At 36.0% G+C, this 23,951-nt stretch overlaps 1 protein-coding gene and 1 pseudogene across 3 annotated transcripts in view; both read left to right on the top strand.

The window, feature by feature from the left end:
- AdamTS-B (ADAM metallopeptidase with thrombospondin type 1 motif B) overlaps positions 1–23,951 on the top strand; it is a 97,414-nt gene that overhangs the window by 58,034 nt on the left and 15,429 nt on the right. For all 3 annotated transcript variants that reach the window (XR_012465898.1, XM_074177343.1, XM_074177344.1), the window contains 6 exons: positions 711–963; positions 12,058–12,422; positions 15,736–15,882; positions 16,686–16,926; positions 19,744–20,059; positions 23,243–23,370. Coding sequence is in view for 2 of the 3 variants with exons in the window: in XM_074177343.1 (XP_074033444.1) it covers positions 711–963; positions 12,058–12,422; positions 15,736–15,882; positions 16,686–16,926; positions 19,744–20,059; positions 23,243–23,370 (1,450 nt within the window). In the remaining variant the exon portion in view is untranslated. The remainder of the gene's footprint in view (positions 1–710; positions 964–12,057; positions 12,423–15,735; positions 15,883–16,685; positions 16,927–19,743; positions 20,060–23,242; positions 23,371–23,951) is intronic.
- Positions 9,983–11,492, top strand: LOC111511626 (nucleosome assembly protein 1-like 1; annotated as a pseudogene).

The raw sequence follows: 23,951 nt of genomic DNA, 5'->3' as shown, positions 1-23,951 counted from the left end.
CTATGTGAATATAATCAAAAATCATTTTTCTATTTATTAATTCATCATCGTATCAGTTTGGAATCTTCTGAAAAAAAATCGTCATGAATAATGACTTGTCATCATGCAAATTAAACTTTTATCTTCACATTACAATCAAATTGTACCTGATTGCTATCTTGGCATTGTCCTTGATAAAAGAGTCACCTGGAACGCTCACTTGGAAAAAGTTTTACACAAAGCCAGACTGGACTACAGTAGGGATCAACTACGATGTCTAACAGGCCTTCTTACAGGTCACTGTCATTTGAATATACAGAGACTCGGACTATCGGAAGACAGTGTGGGTCGTGATGAAACAGCAGAGCATATACTTTGTGCCTCCCCCGCTGAGGACCAAATCAGGTTCTTTGAGTTCGGCAAATCCGTACTCTCACCATCTGACCTGAAAGACCACTCACTATACAAACTAATTGGCTTCGTTAAGAAGCTGGGTTTATTTGGCCGAGTGTGAATGAGTGTGAGCCACAATAAACTCTTATGGGTTGCGGTGGAGGGTCGAATAGACCTACTCACTTCAGACCTAACCTAACCTAACCTGATTGAAAATGCTTGAAATGTATTTGAAGATAATAAAGACGATAGTATTATCATTATTATTAATCGAATGATAACATCGTTCAATACACGAATAGATAGTAGACTTCGATGAAAAAATATTGCTTTTTCAGGTTAGAATGGCAGAATATGAAAGGAGCAGTGAAACTCCGAAGGAAAAGGACGAAACATAAAAATTTTGTAGAAATTCCCAATGTCCACCAATCTAAAATGAAAACACTGAAGTACAGAAGGGAAAATGGAAGAAAACAAAGGTCGATAAGTATGGACCACTTCGTAGAAACTCTTGTAGTTGCCGATGCAGGTATGGTGGAATTCCATCAAGACGGAGAAATCGAAACATATATTTTAACTCTTATGAATATGGTAAGCCTCAATTGTCTCAATTTTTGAGCATTATTCAGTCAATGAAGAACTTCCAAATTTGAATCCATTCTAATATCTGGGATTGAAATCAGTATAACTGTGAGGAACGTTATACATAGGATGATTGATTTATCTTGTTGTTTTCTAAGGTTTTTGATTTTTCACAATTTGAAAAATAAATAATTATAGATCAAGTATAGTAAAGCCCAAATTGACGTGTTCACACTGAAAATTCACTGGGTGATATAAACCTTTGAAGGGTGTAATTAGTGACATATTTTCAAATATTGAATATATATCAATACTCGTAAATGATTGAAAAAATTAAATTTGATTACCTAATTTTCAATGTTTCTGGATATTGAAAGTTTCTCCTTCAGAAATATGTATTTCTCGTACGAAAAATTGTCAAAACTGCATGAGTAGAGTTTTTCATCAGCCTTATTGGGTATTTTCAGCTTTCACAATCTGAAAAATATAAAAATTGTGTTTATTCAGACGTAGAAAGGAAAAACTTCAGTTCACCCCCATAAGTTACTACGTGAATTCAGAGTATGTTTCACAAAGGAAAACGTTCTAATCATCAGTAACTTGTATTTGATATGAAGAAAAGGGAATTGAAACTTTCTATGTTTTTTACCACTTTTATTATGTTTTACGATTCTTGATGGTACTTCATTTTTAAATCAAAATAGTATGTGGCTTGTCTAGCTGTACTTACTTCTTTCAATAAATTGATGAATGTAACCGTTACTTTCTATGTTTTCAATTCTCTTTTACTCATTATGATTTCCTACCACGTAGTAACGGCTATATCCATCAATTTATTGTATTTGATATTTATACCTATCAATAAAGAGCTAATAAGTTATTAAAATAGTCGTCTAAACATTTCTGAGGTTGAAATCTTTCTCCTTCATCAGAATTGGAAAAATTCTTTGGTTCGCTTCATTTTGAAACGTCCCCAAAAGATTTCAAAGGGATTTTGGAATGTGTAAAACGTTAATGTTGTTGATTGAATTTTTGAACCTTCGATGAAGTATAAGGTGTTCTCTTATAGTAATATGTTGCAATTTCGCCATTTTGCATATATTTCTTCAAGATGGGCACCCAAGTACGATTCATTTCTGATGGCGGATTTCCACCAAATTTACAAAACCACAACAAAACAGCAAATGTGTCAATTTCGACAAAACAACCACTTTAGTTGTGTTTTTGTAAACTGAGTTCGCTATGTGGAAATAATCGGCAACATTATTACTTTGTCCAAAGTGTTAATCTGTTGTGGGTATCAATTTTGATTATCGGCACTAGGCAGACTATTTATATTGATTTGTTGTATTGTTTTCCATCTCCAACAAGAATGAGATTTGATTTTCTTTTATTGAACATTAGCGAAAAAACCAATAGACAGTTTCATTAATTTAATTACTGTTCGTGTGGTGGAAACGCTAAAAAACCGTTCACGACAAAGCACGCGACTCGCACTAGTTTTTGTCTGTTTGATGGAATTCGAGTTTTGAGTTTGTTTCCGAAACTGAAACAAGTTTTTTATTTCTGTTTTTTGAAAACGAAAGTAGTCGCTATCGAATCCGTTTGATGGAAATCCGTTCTAAGGAACTGTTTGGAATACACTTCTCTCCAGATATGAGAATTTGCACTGACTCTTTGACTTTACATCTCTCAGTGGGATCAATTGACAATCACTCTCCAAAATGTCTTCTGACAAGTTTGATCGTACGAATCGTTCATTTCTGATATACTAGCGACCTGTCCCGGCTCCGCAGGATTTCAATGCTGATACTGAATATAAATGTAAACGTGTGCGATTGCTGCTCACTATAAAGTGCTATAGGGCTAGATGCGGCCTTCAACGCCCTATTTATAGACATGCCCTTTCTCCCCCGGACCGGTACCGCCGCAATCGCGTTGTCTCTGCATTTCAAATCTGCAATATCTTCAAAAATATCCATTCGAATTACATACTGTATAGGGCCATATCCATTTATATTGAATACACAATGTACTTAAGGTAGGAAGGTAGGTAGGTAGGTCTGAAGTGAGTAGGTCTATTTGACCCTCCACCGCAACCCATAAGAGTTTATTGTGGCTCACACCCATTCACACTCGGCCAAATAAACCCAGCTTCTTAACGAAGCCAATTAGTTTATATGGTGAGTGGTCTTTCTGGTCAGATGGTGAGAATACGGATTTACCGAACTCAAAGGCGCCACACACACTGGTGGCCAGACAAAGGCGACACACACTGTCTTCCGACAGTCCAAGTCTCTGCATGTGATGATTCAAATGACAGTGACCTGTAAGAAGGTCTGTTATACATCGTAGTTCATCCCTACTGTAGTCCAACAACTGTTTGGAACCAAGCTTCGAAGGGTGAATAAACGCCTTGGAGTGAGCCAATCCAGGAAGATTCTGCCAGAAGTCCATAACTCTTCTTGCCATCCAGGTGTTAAGTGTGTGTTTGGCAAAGCCCAAAGTGATGCCAATGACAGGTTCTGATCCAATAAAGCCGCTTGCAGCACCCTCCTTTGCAAGAGAGTCGGCAGCTTCACTTTGATGAACTCACTGATTCCTTATAAAGTAAATGCTATTTGTTATTTTCTCGAAAAACTCAGACTCACTCCAACTGAAAAGTAATTTATTTACATTCTTAAAATCATTTCACCTTGCAATAACAGGTTATAAATGATTTTTTCGTCATTTGAAGGACCAACATACTAATAATGATACAGTTCACTTTTTTTAACTCAAATTTCTCATTTGAATAAATATCATAACGTGAGGATTTCTCCCAACCACTGCATATGCTACGCAAATTTTATAGAAATGTTAATTAATTCATGAGTTCAAAACAAACGAATTCAGCAGGGTTTTCCGATTCAATCCCAGATCACTCTGAACAAAATGTTTTCCGTTCAGCAATCATAATTATTCGTTCCTTGCTAAACCTAACGATAAAAACAAAACAGTTCCGAACAGAGATTTCCATCAAACGGAAATAAAAAGCCCATTCCGGACGAATATCCGCAAACCTATTCCAGATTATGTCCTTTATCATTGTTTCCGATGGAACTGTGTATAATTTGCCTATAGATTCTTCTTTATGGACCTAACTTACATTGGAAGATATAGTCAATTAAGTTTTATATTCCGGAAGTGAGCAAATATTGAATGACTGCTCCATCTTGTTGTGAGTAGTGAAGGTAATATTCAGGTGTGTGTACCAACAGTGGAACTCTTTTTTTACAGGTAATATGGATCAATAATGTGTTAAACTAGAGATTCAACCCGACTTTGCACAGATCTTATAGCCCTACAGTTTTTCTGTCATTTCTTATCATCGAGAAGGTTGAAGTTTTTGCCCGGACGAAGTGCTTTTGAAGATATGATGGGAGTTTCAACCTCTTAAAAGTTTTAGAACAGTGCAGTGGACTCGAGAGTATTCAAAACCATTCCAGCTCCTTTATCTCTAGAAGTTGGAAGTTTCACCCTCTAGACAGTTCTTGATTAGTTCAGAATATTTGAATGTGTTTAGGAATATTCAACAACAAATAATAACATTCCAGAATATCTGAAATGTTGTATTCTGAAATATAGTGGAATGTTCGATAATAATCCGAAACGTTCTGGAACAATCTGGAATATCCCAGATCATTGTGAAACGATCAAGAAAGTTATATGCTATTGTGGCCCTCACTTTCTCACCCATGAAAAAGATTTCCTTTTTTTATAAAACAAAACACAAGCACTACAGGAAAATCCTTGAAGCGCTCTCAGAGCGGTGCCTGTGCGGAAGTAGCGATACACATCGGATTTGAATCGCTGAAGATTAACAGCAGAGTTTCTAAACAGTGAAATTATGTATCGCTCTTGGTCAAATCACATGTGCCAAGTCCCTTGAACACCTCGCGTGAAAGTATCTATAGAAGAGAGACAAATCTCCAAACCCCTCTTTCCCAGTGGGCCCCGCGATCAATAGGGCCCCCTTCAGATCAAATACAAAATACCTAGTTCCTGACAGACCACCAAACGATAACCAATATTTATCAGATACCAAAAAACGTATATAATTCGAAGAAATCGAACCTAAATTACTGACTACAATACCAACTTACTAGCTTTCACATGCGCGAAGCTATTCTACTCTCACCCAAAAATTAGACTTTCCGACTTCAACATACTTGGATAAATTCAAATATATATTGGTATACTAATCACATACACATTTTAAAGAAAAATCATCAGTAGTGCACTCATCAGTGTGACTCGCTCCATTTAAATTGAGCGAACGAAGCGAAGTATGAAGCTCCAAGTTTGAATTAGTAGGTGTACATGCTGCTGGCTGTGTATCGGAGGCAACAAAGTTTTTTGAAATGGTTCAGAAAGTGTACAACTTTTTTTCGGACTCTACTCGTCGATGGAGTATATTGACAGAACATTTAGGTTCAAAAAAAGTTGTTGAAAGTCTTTCGCAAACCAGATGGTCAGCCTGAGCAGATGTAATAAGCGCCTTGCATGAAGGTAATGAACAAGTTATAAAAGCTCTGATATCTATCGCAAAAGATACAGAACAGGCACGAGAAACTAGAGAGAAGGCCCTTAGTCTCTCCAGAAAAATGGAAAAAGTGGAATATATTATACTAACGGAAATTTGGAACTGTATTTTGGAAATAATAGACAAAATGAGTAATTATCTTCACGACTTCGCGACTGAAACATTCTATAGTTTCTCCAATCCTGAAAAAAGGAAACTCTCATAATTTGGAGAATTATCGTCCTATTGCTGTCTCCTCAGCACTCTCAAAAGTATTCGAATACATAATGTTGGAATTTCTACATAAATTTCTGAATATAAATAATGTTCTAACTCCGAACCAACACGGATTTCGATCGAATCATTCCACTACAACGGCAATAATTTCTTTTTATTCGAATCTTCTACAGGCTGTTGAAGCAGGCGAAAATCCCACTGGAATTTTTTGTGACCTCAGCCGTGCTTTTGACTGCGTACAACACGAAAATCTCCTGGACAAACTGTACAAAACGGGTATTAGAGGTATTCAGCATGAATGGTTCGTATCATATCTTTCAAATCGCACCCAGGCTGTCAAAATACAATATTCGAATGAGAATTATGACGAAACTTTTTTTTCCGATCAGTTAAATAATGACATAGGAGTTCCCCAAGGATCAGTTTTGGGGCCAATTCTTTTTATTCTTTATATCAATGAGTTGCCATCTGCTTTGCAAAAGTCACTCACTTGTTTGTATGCTGATGATTCTTCTCTCCTATTTAAATCAAAAGATTTGCCTGAACTGCAACAAAATATAAATTCTGATGTTGATAGCTTGCAAAATTGGTTTAGTGAAAATTCACTACTTTTGAATGCCTCCAAAACGAAAGCAGTAGCTTTTCATACTGCCCAAAATATTAACACTGTAGACATCAATATTGAAATATCCGGTGCTGAGATAGAGAGAGTTGATAGCATGAAATTCTTAGGGATTTTTCTAGACAGCAATCTCAATTTCCGACAGCACTGCGATAATCTCATCAAAATACTCAATAAGCAGTGTTATCTGTTGAGAAACCTGAAAAGAATTCTAGACAAATCTGGTCTACTCTTATATTACCACGGTCAGATACAATCAAGAATCAATTATGGGATTATTGTTTGGGGAAATTCTCCATCTGCGCACAATGTTTTTATAACTCAAAAGAGAATTATTAGAACCATTGCAAACGCATCACGAACTTCATCATGTAGAACATTATTTAAAAAATTGAAAATTTTGCCCCTACCTGGTCTTTACATTCTGGAACTTTTGTTGTATATTCATAAAAATAAAGAGGATTTCAAACAAAACCAATCTTTTCATGAATATAAAATCACGCATCAGAAATCATTTTCACATACCAAAAACACGTTTATCTTTACGTCTAAACTCGTTTGAGATTTTGGGACTGAGATTATATAATGCACTTCCGGAGTTTTTCAAAATCATAACCAAGGAACAAGTATTCGAATATAAAATAAAACAACTACTTTCTGAAATTAGCCCCTATACAATCGATGAATTTTTTTCTTATCTGCATTGATTGCGGATTGTTTTAGTATCTGTTGTTATTTATGAATGTGTATATTATATACTTATATTTTATATCTGTATTTCATATGTACTGACTTGTCCAATTGCTTTTTTTAAGCTCTTTCAATGGATCAATAAATATTTGATTTTGATTTGATTTGATCTTTAGAAAGAAACAATAACACTAGATGTTGCAACTAATATGTTTACTTCACTTGATGATTTTATTATTAACCTCAGGGATAAATTTGATTACTTCGAATCGTCTGCCAAAGAAAGGAACCCGGAATATCTGACTACAAGGATCTATCTCTAAGAACAAAACGCAGAAGTTCTCGCCAGAGTTTTTTGATGGCTCTGCGCCGTCAGTCCAACTGAATGGAAGAGATAAATTTAAAATAGAAACCTTTCTTCCCATAATTGATATCCTCAGCGTTCATTTAAAACAGCGATTAAGTTCGTATAAGAATATCAGTAAATGTTTTGATTTATTTTTTCGCTTGAAAACTCTGAATTCTGAAGAGTTGAGACAAAGTTGCAAAGAGTTTGCTGAATTTTATTATGAAGATGTTGATGATAAAGGGTTAGAAATAGAATGTTTGCATTTAACAGAATACTTGAAAATTGTTGACACTGAAAATGAGGATTGTATTTTAAAAATATATCAACTTTCGAAAGAAAACAAAATTGTAGACACATTTCCAAATGTAGAAATCTTTTCAAGCATGATGGCAACTAACTGCAGTGGGGAATGCTCCTTCTCCAAATAAAAAAGGGTCAAAAATGAATTAAGAAGTACAGTGCTTTAAGAGAGATTAACCAGTTTGTCGCTGATGTCGATAGAATATGATGTGCTAAGGAGCATAGATTTTAAAAAAGTGATTAACGATTTTGCCCATCTGAAATCTAGAAGAGTTCCTCTTCAAATAAAATAGATTTTTAAGCTCTAACCTGTAAATGCTAAGAAAGTTACTTTTGTGGACTATATTCCATTTATCTATTCGTTTCATGTGATTGTTAATAAAAATAAATATTTAACCTTGTTTATCTACTTTCTTTGTCTATTCTAACAAAATAGTGTTCTGTCAAAGTCATAGGGGCCCCATTATTCTATTATGTCCAGGGCATCCGAAAGGTTAAATACGGCCCTGCAAATCTCCAGCCTATCTTCGATGTTCCAGGCTATCAAGATTACACGTGATGTACTCGTCTCCAATCAGGCGGATGACTCTTTTCTGGACGGAATCCAGCAACTTCAGGGTATGTTTGGGGGCAGAGCTCCATGTTCTAAAGAAGGTCTGATCTGACCTTTTGATGCTCCATAAAGTGATGAGGTGTGTACAGTTTTCTTATTCAGAACAGTGTTCCAAGCTTTTGAGAAGCAGACTTTGTAATTCTAGGAACATGATTGTGTCAAGATATATTGGTGTCCATTTTATCCACCAACAAACTTCGAATCAGAAAACGGAATTGTCTGACCTGACTTTATTATATCCGGCTCGGAGACATTCATCTTCTTGGAGAAAACCAATGCCTGGGTTTTTGTGGCATTGAATTGAACCTGGTTACTTTCACCCCAATTTAAAATCACTTCTAGATCCTCATTAAGATATTCAACTCCCTGCTGTCGGTGAAGATATGCCTTCTTAGTTGATATCCTGGAATCCAAATGGAATGACGAGACAAGTGTTCTGTCATCAGGAAAGCAATATATTAGATTCTTGGTTTTTTCCAATAAGCCGTTGGTATACAATAAAAAGAGGGTTGTAGACAATATAGATCCCTGGGGAACACCAGCGTTGATGGTGAAAGTATTCGAGAGATATTCATCGACGACCACTTGCAGGGAACGTTCTTTCAGGAAACTGAAAAGCGTGGTTTCGAAAAAACCAGAGCTAGGATTTTCACCTTGTAGAAAATTCTAAATAGTCTCAGAACATCTCAGGTCAATCTGGAATATTCGGAATTGGTCTGAAATATCCTGAAACATACCAGATCATTGTAAAATAATCAAGAGGGTTGTAAAGTTGGCAGCCTCATCCCCTATCCAAGAAAAATGTTACCGTTTCTACCTCAAGGACGTGTTTTTGAAGATAAGGGGCTAAAAATTCCACACCCCAGAAATTTCTAGAACATTCCAGCATATTTGAGAGTCTTCCAAAATTGTCTGGAACATTCGGGAATATTCCCAAACATGCTAGTTAATTGTGAAACATTCCATAACAGTCTCGAGTGATGTCAAATGTTCTGGAACATGTAAGACCATTCAGAGCCTTTCACGTTTGTGCCTTTCAATGAGCCTTTCAATGAGTAATTGTTAGAGGTATATTAAAGTTAGATCCGTGGACCACCCATAATTTAAAGTTATTTTTTTTTCCAACTACCACATAATCTCGTATCAACTCTCTAAGCGGAGCTGGGAGCCCCAACTTGTAACTAATAATAGTTATCTTGAATGAAATCCTCTCAAAAAAGTATATTTACAGCTGAAACCGCTGGCATGGAGTGAATCTATTGAGAACACTTCCCTGGCGCTGTCTCTCGACGCGCGTTCTGCTAACCAATTTAGCATCATCTGGAGATGACTAAGCTCTGTGTCATCTCCATGAAGCTACAAGGTTGCTTCATCAGGTACAGAATAATTTGATATACCAGTAACTGAAGAAGCTGCCGTGTATCGAAACGTGTCTTGAATGAAATGTATTGTGAAATTTCTATAATTATTATCATGGTTACTGAAAATACTCTACAATGGTCATGCATTTGTACAAATACTTTCAGTGTGCCTTCAGTGCGTCTTTTTCTTTAACTATCTTTTTTCTCTTCAGTTCTTTCTTTGTATTATTTCAGTTGATCTACATTCGTTACGCTCCTTTTTTCATTCATCTTTGTACATCTTATTATTCAATAATTTTCTTCTAATTCTCTCCTTTCTTCCCCTTTTTTTCTTATATTCCTCTTTCTTCTCGTTAGTCTTTTCTTCTCTACAAAACAAGTCTTTTTCCCAAACGACCACCAACTTGATTGTTGAAATGCGCCTCGAAAATAGTATTGCAGTGCTAGTGTTTGAGAAAAGGGTTCGTTGAGAAGTTAATTTACGTCAAAGGTCCCAGTTATCCTTTCGATTATTTTCTCTCTTCTTTTTTCTTACCTTTTTTCACTTCTTCAGTTTTACTGTCTTCACTGTTCCCTTTTTCTTTCTCTCTTCATCTCTATATGTGTCTCTTTTTTCTTCAGTTTGCCGCCGTTAAAAGAGCAGGTATTCTGATTGTTCGCTGACATCTGCATTCATTGTAAATCGAAAGAGCAAAATGGCAACTGAATACGAAAAACCCGGAGATTGTGATGACGAAATTGAATCAGTCGAAGAGGAAGACACTGGACAAAACATCGTCAGAATCCTAGATTTTCCAAACGTTCTGGCCGCTATACAGAGTCAGCGACATGCCGAAATGCTGGCTCTGTTACCGGATTATGAGAAAAGGAGAGTTAAAGCTCTCAAAAAAATTCAGTTAGAAGCTACGAATATCGAATCAAAGTTTTCAAAGAAGTGCACGAATTGGAATACAAATATTACAGGCTCTATTTTCCTCTTTATGAGAAGAGAAATAGTATCGTTAACGGTTTATATGAACCAACCGACGGTAAATCTCTATGACCTTCCGATAACGAAGAAGAAATTGGCGAAAATACCAAAGAAAAGGAAGATATTCCTGATGCTTTAAAAGATAAACTCACCATAGAAGATTTCATGAAGGAAGACAAAGACGTGAAAGGGATTCCGGAATTTTGGTTGATTATTTTTAGAAATGTCAACTTACTATCTGAAATGGTTTAACCACATGATGTTCTCATTCTGAAACACTTAACTGATATCAAGACTACTTGCAAGGAAGATCCAATGAGTTTCATTCTTGAATTTCACTTTTTGCCAAATGAGTATTTCACCAATCTTGTACTCACAAAAGAATACGAAATGAAATGTTCTCCAGAAGAGAAAGATTCCTTCAGCTTTGAAGGTCCTGAGATCTACAAATGCACAGGATGCGTTATTAACTGAAACTATAGCAAAAACGTTACCTTGAAAACAGTCAAGAAAAAGCAAAAACATAAGAGCCGTGACGTTATTCGCACTATTACAAAGACTGGTCAGAATGACTCATTCTTCAATTTCTTCAGCCCTTTTGCTATTCCCGAGGATACTAAAGAAGATGATTTCGATGAAATACACTGACTACTGACTTTGAAATCGGTCACTACATCCGAAAAAGGGTCATACCCAGAGCTGTGCTTTTATTCACTGTTGAAGGCTGCAAGTACGAAAATGAGTTTGAATAAATGAGGAGGAGAAAGTTGATGAAGAGCAAGATGGAGATTCTGATAGTAAAGAAACCAGTTGTTAAACTACGAAGGATCATAACTGTAAACAGCAGTGGTATATCTTGAGATTATCCGTTTACAACATATAAGCTTCTATTTATTTGGCTGTATAAATTGTATATCCACAGAACGTTGGAATCAATTTGGGAAAATATTTCAAATTGTTGTAGTCCTGTTCAAATGGTTTATAACGAAGTTACTCAGGTATAAGGTAGCGTGCTTCATAAAATGTGCAATGTTTATTAAATTTTTGTGTTTTCCTTTCGCGTCTTCGCACCCTATGAAATATTTTCTCTCATTCACAATTAGTTCCAGTTATTTCAATAACTCGAATTTGGTACCGCTGGAGTAAAATAAATCTATTGAAAACAGAACAAAAATGATGTCTTTCGACGCGAATTTTGCTATCAAAGTCAGCATCATTAGTAGATGACTAGAATTGTTACCAGTAGATGACCAAAATAAAACAAAAATGCTATATTACGGCGCGCACTTTGCTCAGAATGTTAGCATTATCAGGAGATGACTAAAACTGTTATAATAGTTCTAATCAACTCCTGATGATGCTAACTTGTATTTCTAATAGATTTGTCTTGTTTACAGGTATCCATGCTCTTTCAAGATCCAAGCTTGGGCAACAGCGTCAACATAGTAGTCGTGAAGATAATCCTGATAGAAGACCCTTCATCCGAACCATTTCTCAACATCACTGTCAACGCGGATCTGACCTTGAAGACGTTCTGCAAGTGGCAGATGCCTTTGAATCCTCCGAAGGACAACGACCCCCACCACCATGATGTTGCCATTCTCATCACTCGAAAGGATATTTGCGCCAGGCAAAATTCGCCATGCGGTACTCTGGGGGTTGCACATATCGGAGGGATGTGCAAAGCTAGCAGGAGCTGCAGCGTCAACGAAGATAACGGAATAACGTCATCTCATACCATCGCTCATGAACTCGGTCATAAGTTAGTATGCAAATTTGCACTTGTTTATTTTCACTAAATGGCATGTTGAACTGAAATATATTTCAATCAATATCAGTATCAGTTCAATCTTCCTCTTGAAGATGATCAATTGGTGATTGAAACACATGTGGAGGTGTTAAAAATAACGGTTTGGTGTTGGGATACAATTCCAATAATATTCAATATCAAAGATATCATTTGATAGATAGAGGTGTTTATTGATTTGTTAGAAATATTATGTTGCAAGACACTACAGACAGTGAAATTCATATTAGAAACATAAATACAATAATTATATAATGACAGTATTGAAATAAAAGCACTCAAAACATAAAAGAAATGTACTTGTGATGCAGTGTTTGGAACCTTTGGTGTAGTAATGAATATTACTGGAGTTTTTTTCCAACACCAAACCGTTATTTCAACACCTCGACACGTGTTTCGATCACTTGGTGAAGAGGAATAATTTCCTCTTGTAGATGATCACTTTGTGATCGAAACACGTGTCGAGGTGTTAAAATAATGGTTTGGTGTTGGGAAAAAACTCCATTATTTAAAAAATGCTTTTAGAAAATAAATGGTTGTCACCAAGTTCGATAATGGTGATCTATTCAAATCTAGTTGGTGATTCTGTAAAACGTTTGATTTTTTATTAACTTCCATAGCTTCAAAATGAAAAAAAAAAATCAAACATTCTACTGAATGACCAACTGAATTTAAATAGAAATCGAAGTTTTTCTAGTCTTCATAGACATATTATCATTGATATATAAGTGACATAATATGCCCTAGGTAATGATAATTGAGGATGTACCTAATTGAGTACCTATAGTTCGTTCAGCATTGTCTGAGAGTAAAATAATTTCAAGAATTCAAACATATTGCTACATCAAAGAAAACAACATAGTCGTCTCAAGCAATTAGCACTACAATTCACCCACAAAATCATTGAGATATGTGTACCCTCTATATCCCTTGAGGGTGCCGCTAACGAGCCATTAAAATAGGGATATGCGACAAAGAACGCGAAAACACCGCCAAAAGAACTGCTCGATGTTTTTTTCGATATTATGTTTAAGATGATATTGATAGGCGTCGGACTGGGGGTGTTAATATAAATTTTCCATTGATATATTCTGTATGATGAGAAGATAATTAAAATATGGTGAAAACTAATTTTGTTTATATATTTTATTTTGGGAATAACAATTTATATTTGTAATAGTTTTTTATTATTTAGAACTGTTACCTTCTACAGATCTATGAAATAATGAGAATATTAAATTTACAAATAAATACAAATGTAGAAAGGGCAAAAAGTTACTGCATTTGATAAATTAGCTTTTTGGAAAAAAATTCTTATTAACTTGAATTTAAAAAAGTTTGCATATTAAAAGAAATGTGTATCATTTGGTAACGTTTTAAAGACTCTATCCATTTCCTTTATCCAACCTATTTAAATCAAAACAATAAAATTTGTAGTTATGATTCGTCTTTTGATGTAAATAAATTTGATATTATTATTATCATTGACACTGATAATATCAAATTGATCGTCGGTATGATAATGAAGATGGATAAAGTATTCGAAACATCACCAGATAAGTATACTAATAGAATAGATTTCCGCTGTTAGAAATTTGAACATCTGATTTCGAATTGAACCGCATTCAAAATTTTACGTTGTTCGACGTTTCGGCTTCGACTTTGACATTTTCAGGAAGTAGAAAAGTGTGGCTGCACTGAGAGATACACTTTATATATTCTTGTTATTTTATAAATTTAATGGGAATACTCACTTCGAATAAGACATTGCGATAATTTTCATCTGAAAAAAGTCTACAGGGATTCTTTGAGTGATTCTTCACTAGATGAATCAGTTTCATCAGGATTGATGACAACTGGAACCATTTTTTTTGATAATGAGTCTATGCGATCATCCAGATCCCACATCTCTGCTTCGATTCTGATTGTCCATCTGATTGTAGCTCAAGCGAAAGAGCTGCCGCAGTTGAAATTGACGGGAACGGGACATGTTCCAAAAAATACAAAAGTCTCGAAAACAAACTTTCTCTCAACATCGATTGTCTGATTCCAACTTGAAAGGATGGAGTAGACCTGTCGCGAATGATCGTTCAAGAGCTCTGTATGACAAGAGCTCTGTATACGTACGTGAACAAATTGATATTTCTTTTTTCTTTTCAGAATCATTATTACAAGCTAAGAAATATTTGGTCGAGACGACAACTTTCAAAACTTAACTGCTGTAAATTTAGAAAATTAGGTACCATCTACTGAGTTGCGCGGTTGAAAATTAGCATGATCCTGATTCCTGACATTGGTGACAGTTCAGTTTTGTGATATCTAAACAGTACACAAACTGTAATTTCTGTGGTATTTAATTTCGGATAGGGCGCATGCGCGAACTTATTTCGTCAGATATACAAGCGTAGCGGAATATAAAACAGTGTAGCGGAATGTTGGTTCATGTGTAGCGACTTTATAGTTTTTCCAGTTGGCATCAACATTGGTGTTTCTTTAGTTGACGGTGGCCAGTCAGAAATCCTACTGTTAAGCGTAAGTTTTTCCTGGTCATCGCCAGATATTTCTTCAGCGCCAACTTCACAGGGTCGCCCAGGGTGATCCGGGCAAGACTGCATCCTTTGATTCAATCCCACTTCTTTAGGGATTGAGCATGGGTGTGACGTTTGACTTCTGCCGACGTCGAAGTCATCAGGCCGTAGGTGTCACTGAGTCCTAAAATTCTCAGTCCAGCCGCTTCCTTGGCTAAATAGTCGGCAATGGGATTACCTTCACTCCTGTCGTGCCCTTTAACCCCTCTCAGGATAATGTTATCATCTGCTGGGGCTTTGGCTAAATCTTGGTGACACTCTAGTACTAGCCCTGAGGTTATACGTTGCCTGTTCAAGGCTAATAGGGCTTGTCTACTATATGTGCAGATTGTTATGATTTGCCAGAAATTCCTTTCCTGGTTATTTCTTTTGTAGCAATTGAGATACCCGCTGGTATTTTTCCCATTCCCCATTTAATCCTTAGGCTTAGTGATCTGGATCAAACTCCACATCCTGAGCCTTTTTTGGTTTTTGAGCCGTCTGGATACATACGTATTGTATTTTGGAATACTAATAATAGCATAGTACATTCTCTTTTGTTAAGAATACTAAATAATTTCTATACACATGTATGACGCTCACCATTACAATTTTTTTTCCAGATTGTTCAATTTCTTATTTAAAAAAATTGAGTATCACAGCGACACGTTTTATAATACCTAATAAACTATTATTTTCAGTTTTGGTATGATTCATGACACTGACAAAGCAGGATGCAAACGAAAAGACGGCAACACTATTCACATAATGACTCCAAATTTTGAAGCAGATTCTGTAAATGTCAACTGGTCCAAATGCAGTCGGAGAGAAATCACCAGGTTTTTGGAGTAAGTATGGAAAAACAGTCCTATCTCGCAACCTCATGTTTATAAATTTTAATGCGAACAGATCATTGATAGTACCATAATTGAACTGAAATGTTGCCACCTCATAAAAGGCAAGTTCTTGATCAAACAAGGATTTATATTGGAGAGTTGCACCATTGTCTTACAAAATTGCACTCAACGATCAAAATCATCATCAGGCAATTTTGTACCAATGGCACTTGTATGTAAAATATATGCTCCATGAAAAAATCTGGAAACTGTATGTTTTGACACACTGACATCTTAAGAGACCCCGAAACGAACTGAGTTACCAAGTTGCAATAGTGAAAGACGGTCTGGATGAGTTACATTGAACAAAATGTGAATTTCTCCATACATTCCACTTATTTTTCCAAACGCAATCATCTTCAGAACGTTCAGTTCCAAAAAGTCTCATTTTTTTCGAATTTCACAAAAATCATTTTTGTTCGATACTCTCGGATCTTTGTAGAACACCAAGTAACGGAAGAAATATTACATAATGTTTTCCATCTGCGATATTTCAGTCTTAGAATCATACATACCACAAAATCACTGAATAAATGATTACCCAAGTTTATAATTGAATATATTTTTCAATAAATACCATGAATTATCCACCTGAATATCAAATCGTCCCAAAATTAATGAACATGAATGAACGAATCATTCATTGATTCCATGTTTAACCCTATGGTATCTTGTCAAAATATGCCCCATTCTAATTCCCTGCGCTTTCTCCATCCTGCAACTTTTTATGAATAATCGAAAAATATGTTTTGTAGCAAAGGTTTAGGAAAATGTCTACAGGATCGACCACAGGATTTGGAGGACTACAAGTATCCGGATTTGCCACCAGGTGTCATGTACGATGCCAACCATCAATGTCGGCTTCAGTTCGGGACCAAAGCTACTCCTTGTGCTCCGTTGGAAGAAATTTGCCTGCATATTTGGTGTTCTGTCAACAATTCCTGCACTACTCTGTTGAGGCCTGCTGCTTCTGGAACTTCTTGTGGGAAACATATGGTGAGATGAAACAGCTTTAGTGAATTAGATATTTTTAGGAAAACATTTTTATATCAGACAGGATATTTCTTGCTATCTTTTCTGGGCTCTTGTTTCTTTCACAGTTTGTCCTTCATTATACTTTGGTGGATTTTTTGTTGATTCATCTTTATCGAATTTTCAGATTGTGGGTGGTTGAAAATCCCCGAAAAACAGCAAGAAACAATGAATTATATATTTCCCAAAGTTATTCATTTTTTCATTTTCATCAGTAGTATTTTATATATTACTAGCTGATGTACGAATTCTAAAGAAAATTGATGCTCTCTCTTATTTCCAGAGTTACAGCCATTCTAAGTTCTGAAAATTGCATTTTTTTGCAGAATACAAACTATGAAGTCACAAGTATTTCTCCACCACACCACCTTCAACTCTTATTTCACCTTCTTTGAAACCTTTTGATTCAATAATCAACATATTTTCTATAACATATAAGGGAGAGCCCTGATTTTTTCTTTCTGATTCGTAATCTATGGCGCTTTTCTCGTGCGATTTCTTCATCTGCAGTAGATCGACTACTGCAAAGCAGTAGACCCGACAAAAACAGTGTCTACTGCAAAAATAGTAGTCCGGGCAGTACTGAACACGGTGCTCCTCTCGTACGATTTCTTCATCTGCAGTAGATCCACTACTGCAAAGCAGTAGACCTAGCAAAAAAAGTGTCTACTACAAAAACATTAGACCTGACAGTACTGAACACGGTACTCCTCTCGTACGATTCTTTCATTTGCAGTAGATCGACTTGTACAAAGCAGTAGACCTAGCAAAAATAGTGTGTACTGTAAAAACAATAGACCTGGCAGTACTGAACACAGTATTCCTCTCGTACGATTCATTCATATGCAGTAGATCAACTACTGCAAAGCAGTAGACCTGGCAAAAACAGTATCTACTGAAAACGATAGACCTGGCAGTACTGAACACGGTGCTCCTCTCGTACGATTTCTTTATCTGCAGTAGATCGACTACTGCAAAACAGTAGACCTAGCAAAAAAAGTGTCTACTGCAAAAACAGTAGACCTGACAGTATTGAACACAGTACTCCTCTCGTACGATTCCGTCATCTGCAGTTGATCAACTGCTGCAAAACAGTAGACCTAGCAAAAATAGTGTTTACTGCAAAAACAGTAGACCTGGCAATACTGGACACTGAGCACCTCTCGCACGATCTCTTCATCTGCAGTAAATCGACTACTGCAGAGAAGTAGACCTAGCAAAAACAGTGTCTACTACAAAAACAGTGCACCTGACAGTACTGAACACGGTACTCCTCTCGTACGATTTCTTCATCTGCAGTAGATCCACTACTGCAAAGCAGTAGACCTAGCAAAAAGAGTGTCTACTGCAAAAAAAATAGACCTAACAGTACTGAACACGGTACTCTTCTCGTACGATTCTTCATCTGCAGTAGACCTAGCAAAAACAGTGTGTACTGTAAAAATAATAGAACTGGCGGTACTGAACACAGTACTCCTCTCGTACGATTCCTTCATATGCAGTAGATCAACTACTGCAAAGCAGTAGACCTAGCAAAAACAGTGTCAACTGAAAACGATAGACCTGACAGTACTGAACACGGTGCTCTTCTCGTACGATTCTTCATCTGCAGTAGAACTAGCAAAAATAGTGTGTACTGTAAAAACAATAGACCTGGCAGTACTGAACACAGTACTCCTCTCGTACGATTCATTCATATGCAGTAGATCAACTACTGTAAAGCAGTAGACCTAGCAAAAACAGTGTCTACTGAAAACGATAGACCTGGCAGTACTGAACACGGTGCTCCTCTCGTACGATTTCGTCATCTGCAGTTGATCAACTACTGCAAAACAGTAGACCTAGCAAAAATAGTGTTTACTGCAAAAACAGTAGACCTGGCAATACTGGACACTGAGCACCTCTTGCACGATCTCTTCATCTGCAGTAAATCGACTACTGCAGAGAAGTAGACCTAGCAAAAACAGTGTCTACTGCAAAAACAGTGCACCTGACAGTACTGAACACGGTACTCCTCTCGTACGATTTCTTCATCTGCAGTAGATCGACTACTGCAAAGCAGTGGACCTAACAAAAACAGTGTCTACTGCAAAAATAGTAGACTTGGCAATACTGAACACGGTGCTCCTCTCGTGTAATTTTTTCATTTGTAGTAAATTGATTACTGCAAGGCCGTAGACCTAGCAATGAAGTAGTGAAGAAGTTTTATTTCATCGTTGATTTCTAGAAGATAATTAGAGCTTGATATCCTTGAATAAATGAGTTAATCATAGGGCATATTTCCATTTCTTTTCATTTATTGATCACACCAAAAATTCAACTTTCAAGTGTGTCCGGCCTTATATGTCTCCAGTTCAAATAGACATCCGTTCAATCTAATTACGATGGCAAATGACAAATTTGTTAAACCGAATTATAATTTATTTTAATCAACACTTTTTCTATATATCCATCTATTCAATATATGTAGGTACAGAATATCGGTAATCATTCAATACAATAGTTTACCACTTTCAATGAGGAAACTTTGAAAAATGGTTTGTTTCACATCAAAATTGAAAAAATAGTTGCTGACATAAAAAAGTATACACTTCGTCACTCGATTATTAATTATATATTCCTCCATATCACATCATCATTAGTTTCTGTTCAAATCAACAAACATTTTATTGTTCAAATGATTCATTATCAACTGTGGAATGTTTTTTTTGTTTGCTTGTATATATTCCCTTTCTTGGAACAAAGATCTATATAATTTCTATCATTTATCCATTTTTTCAGTGGTGTCAAAAACGCAGATGCGTAGCAATGCTCGAACCCCCCTTACCGATAGATGGCGGGTGGGGCGAGTGGAGTGCCTGGAGCGAATGTTCACGCACGTGCGGCTCCGGAGTCTCCGTAATGCACAGAGAGTGTGATCATCCAGCGCCCTCTGCCGGAGGACGGTTCTGCGTGGGAGAGAGGACGCGTTACAGGATCTGCAATACGGATGCTTGCCCAACGGGAGAGCCGTCTTTTCGGGCTGCCCAGTGCAGTCATTTTGATAATACAACCTATGAAGGGAAGTTGCATAAATGGCAGCCTTACTTTGACCAAGGTAGGAAACTATAATGTTTCGGTATATCGGAGATTCATTCGATGTTTTTGTTGTGGAGAGCAACACCTCATGATTTCATTATTTTCTTCGAACAATTATTGTATTGATTGAACCCAATTCGGTAAATACGAAGTTGCATAAATAGCAGCCTCACTTCCATTGAAGTGGGAAATACAATGGCTCAGTATCTCAAAGTTTTATTTGATGTTTCTCGTTTTGGAGAGCAACACCACATAATTTAATTCTACAATTCACCATGACAAACTTACTTCCATCAAGGTATAAACTGCAATGCTTTGGTACCTCAAAGTTTCATTCAATGTTTGTCATTTCATAGATCAACATCACTTGATATAATTTTTTCATTCATATGATGGAAATTGGCCGATACTTGATGAAAATCCATAACGTATTCAAAAAACACTTCAGTGTAAGATTTCAACTAAACACTTTCACAAAAACGCAACATGTGTTTTGCCATAAAATGCCTCGTTCCGGCGTGTGTTTACTAACTCACTTCGACATTCGTGTGGGATTATGTTAATCACAGAACATATTATTTATAGTATAGTTGAATGACTTTTTTATATATCTCGTAATACTGTCTTTCTATATATACAGTAACAGGGACATTCAAGAAAAGTATATTCTTGTAAATAATGCCCGAACGAAAATAAAGCCGGCCGCCACTGGTAACCATAAATCAAACGTGACGTAGCTAAGAGCGCGCAAATGTACGATGATTCCCCGCCACTCTAGAAGCAGCGAGAATAACGCAACCGATTTCGACAAAACTTTGGCAAAATTTGTATGACATTCGATTACGATATTTGAAGGCTAGCCACGAGGATATCTACATAGTCGAATTGACGTTGCAGTGCGGTACGCGAAGTGACTGAGTAAGGCGATAGACATTCAAATAATAGTTGAAGTTTCACTTGAAGTGTTTGTTGTATTTCAAGTGAAATTTCAGTTGAGTTGATTATCCAGTGTAGTCAATTATTGGTCAACCCACGGGGAAAACGTGACAATACAGTTGTTGAGGGTGCCCTTTCAAAAAATATATTTGTGATAATTCCATAGAAACTACAATGTTACGATTTTAAAGATGATTTCTGAGGAGTAATCTGACTTCGTTCAGACCGCATGTTTTTAATTTTTTCAGCTTCACAAATAACAGAAATATCGAATGATGAGATTATTCATTTATTTATTTATTCATTTATTCATTTCATACATTATTCTACAGGATGAACCCAATTACAGAATAGGGAGTAACAGTGGCATTTACAAATGCCATAATATAATTTGTGAATCTATTTAAAAAAAATTAAAAACAGAACTGTCAGTTAGCTAAGAAATGTATTTTGATTTGTATAATCTGGCAGTTGAATATATCTAGGACAAGACTAACAAAATCAGGGGTATCGCACATTGTATAAATTGGAGATTATTTCATTATATTTGTACGCGGAGTGTTGAGATAAAATGTAACACTATTCCTAGATGACCGTCTAGGAACCCAAAATTTCAACATATGTAACAGTTGAGAGCAGGCGATGATATTGTTTATAACCTTGGATAAAAAGGAAAGGAATAATATTTACGCCTCACCTCGAGACTACAAAAATTGTGAGTTACAAGCCGTTCCTAATAGGGCATTCCTTCAGAAGTTCTTCCTTCAAGTTTGAAAGACATGTATTTTAGGAAGAGCCTCTATAGGGCTTCTAGTTGATTTATATGGACCTGATAGAAACTCTACACGACAGATGCATATTCCAGCCTAAATCGAACGAAAGTGAAATGAAATAATTTCAATGTTGAAGCTTTTTCGAAGTCTTTTGTAATTCTAGCTATAAATCCATACATGCGATAAGCTGCTGTTAGAGAAGTGTCAAAATGTTTATTGAAAGAGATGAATGAATCAAAAGTAACACCTAGATCAGTAAGTTGTGTAAATTCAAGTTCGTTTTCAGTGAGTAAGACATTACATTACATTTGGATATGTTGACTTATTGCTTACGGTTGTAAAAATACGATTTGAAGAAGGTAATTGATTCATTGGATAACCCAAAAGTCGAAAGTTTGTTGAGCAGGATACTATAGTCAACTGTCGAACGCTTTAGAAAAATCAGTGTAGATGACATCGGTCTGAGACTGACAATCAATACCCTCTTCAATACATTGAGTGATTGTTACAAAATTGGTGGTGGTTGAACGTCATTTCATGAAACCGTGTCGATTGGGGCTAATAATGTTGGTGCCATGACAATAGATTGTTTTCTCAAGAATCATCTCAAACACTTTACAAAAGTTGCATATGAAATTGGTCTGTAATTTTTTATCTCACTTTTATCTCCTTTTTAGAAAATTGGACAGACTTTCGACATTTTCCATATTGATGGTACATGCATATATCAATTAGAGGTGTTAGTGATTCAACCAGAGCTGAGATACAATCTGAATTCTGGAATATGGTCCCGCAGTGAAATTAGACTTTAATTTTTTTAGGGTATGATAAACATCTTCAATACTAAAGTTTTTGATTACTAAGCTGGGAATATCACTACTGTTGTTCGCTAGGTCACTTGGTGTTGACACTATATAAGAAACACTAAAGAAATCTGCAAAACTATCAAGAATATCTGAGGGATTATCAAGTAGCTTGCCTTCATGTAACATTTCCGATTCCATTCGTATATTTTGACTTGTTGATGAATGACCAAAACTTATTGGGGTTATGGATAATGTCGCTCTCAGTTTTCTGAAATAATTTTTTATAAGCTCTTCTAATGGTTCTTATGATTTCTGCCCGAAGACGTTTGAATTCGTGAAAAGCGTGAATATCGCCGTTTCTTTTGTATTTACAACAAAATTTTGTCTTAGTTACAATTTTCTTCATCAATGCACCATCAAAGTAGGCTGGATAATTATTTTTAGATTTTATCAAAAATTTCGACACGCAGCGATCTAATACACTGTATAATTTTTCATAAAAGTGAAGACAGGCATCATCTGCATTGCGAAACGCATTAGAAACGTCCAATCGAGATTGAGGATCAGCTCATACATGAGCGGAGAGCCAATTTAATTGTGTTCCTTTCAATGTATTTCCAATGTATTTTCTCAACTTTTAAAGTGTATTTCCTGGCAATAATTATGTGATTATGGATGTTTTTTCAGGTGAGCCTTGCCAACTTTACTGCAGTGATTTCAGTGAGTCTGTCATTGTTCCTTGGGGAGATTATGCCAAAGATGGAACTCCATGCAGTGTCGTCTCTCGCGACGTCTGCATATCAGGTATATGCAAGGTAAATTTTTGATAGAACTTCATGAGAAATCTGATAAGTTTAAAATTATGGCGGAAGTTTTGGGTTAGCTGTTTTGGCGAAGGCGACAATATTTTTCCCATTCCCTTACTAATAAATAATGTGAATAAGGACTCCTGTGGATACTTCAATATCCAAATTCAATTTCCAATCACTAAATGTTTATACAGATGAAGTTTCTAGTTCTAGCTAAGGTGAATCAAAACTCAGCAACACACAATGAATTTTTCCAATAATTTTATGCTATTTTCCATAATTTCATTTTGAGTTGTTGGTCTTCAGTCGTTTTAGATAATTCAGATTAATTCACGACGCGGATTTGACGATGGAATATATAACTTTCAGATAGTAATCAAGGGACTTTTGAATTTGTTAAAATCTGTATAAAAAACCTAACCACGAACGGGTCATTCAGAATTGTTGTTATAGTAATCATTAATTTTCAAATATACATAAAATGTTCTTCAGGATGAAACTATCTCATTAACAATATCAAATATTTTTTCAGAAAAACATCTTCAAGGCGAATTATAGACACCATGAATAATTAACATTGAAATCAG

This window comes from Leptinotarsa decemlineata, unplaced genomic scaffold, assembly GCF_025532065.1.
Source record: "Leptinotarsa decemlineata unplaced genomic scaffold, Ldec_3_MD MMD2_tig00002974_RagTag_RagTag, whole genome shotgun sequence".
NCBI lineage: Eukaryota > Metazoa > Arthropoda > Insecta > Coleoptera > Chrysomelidae > Leptinotarsa > Leptinotarsa decemlineata.
Note: the sequence above shows the minus strand (reverse complement) of the source record. Positions and strands in the feature narration are given on the sequence as shown.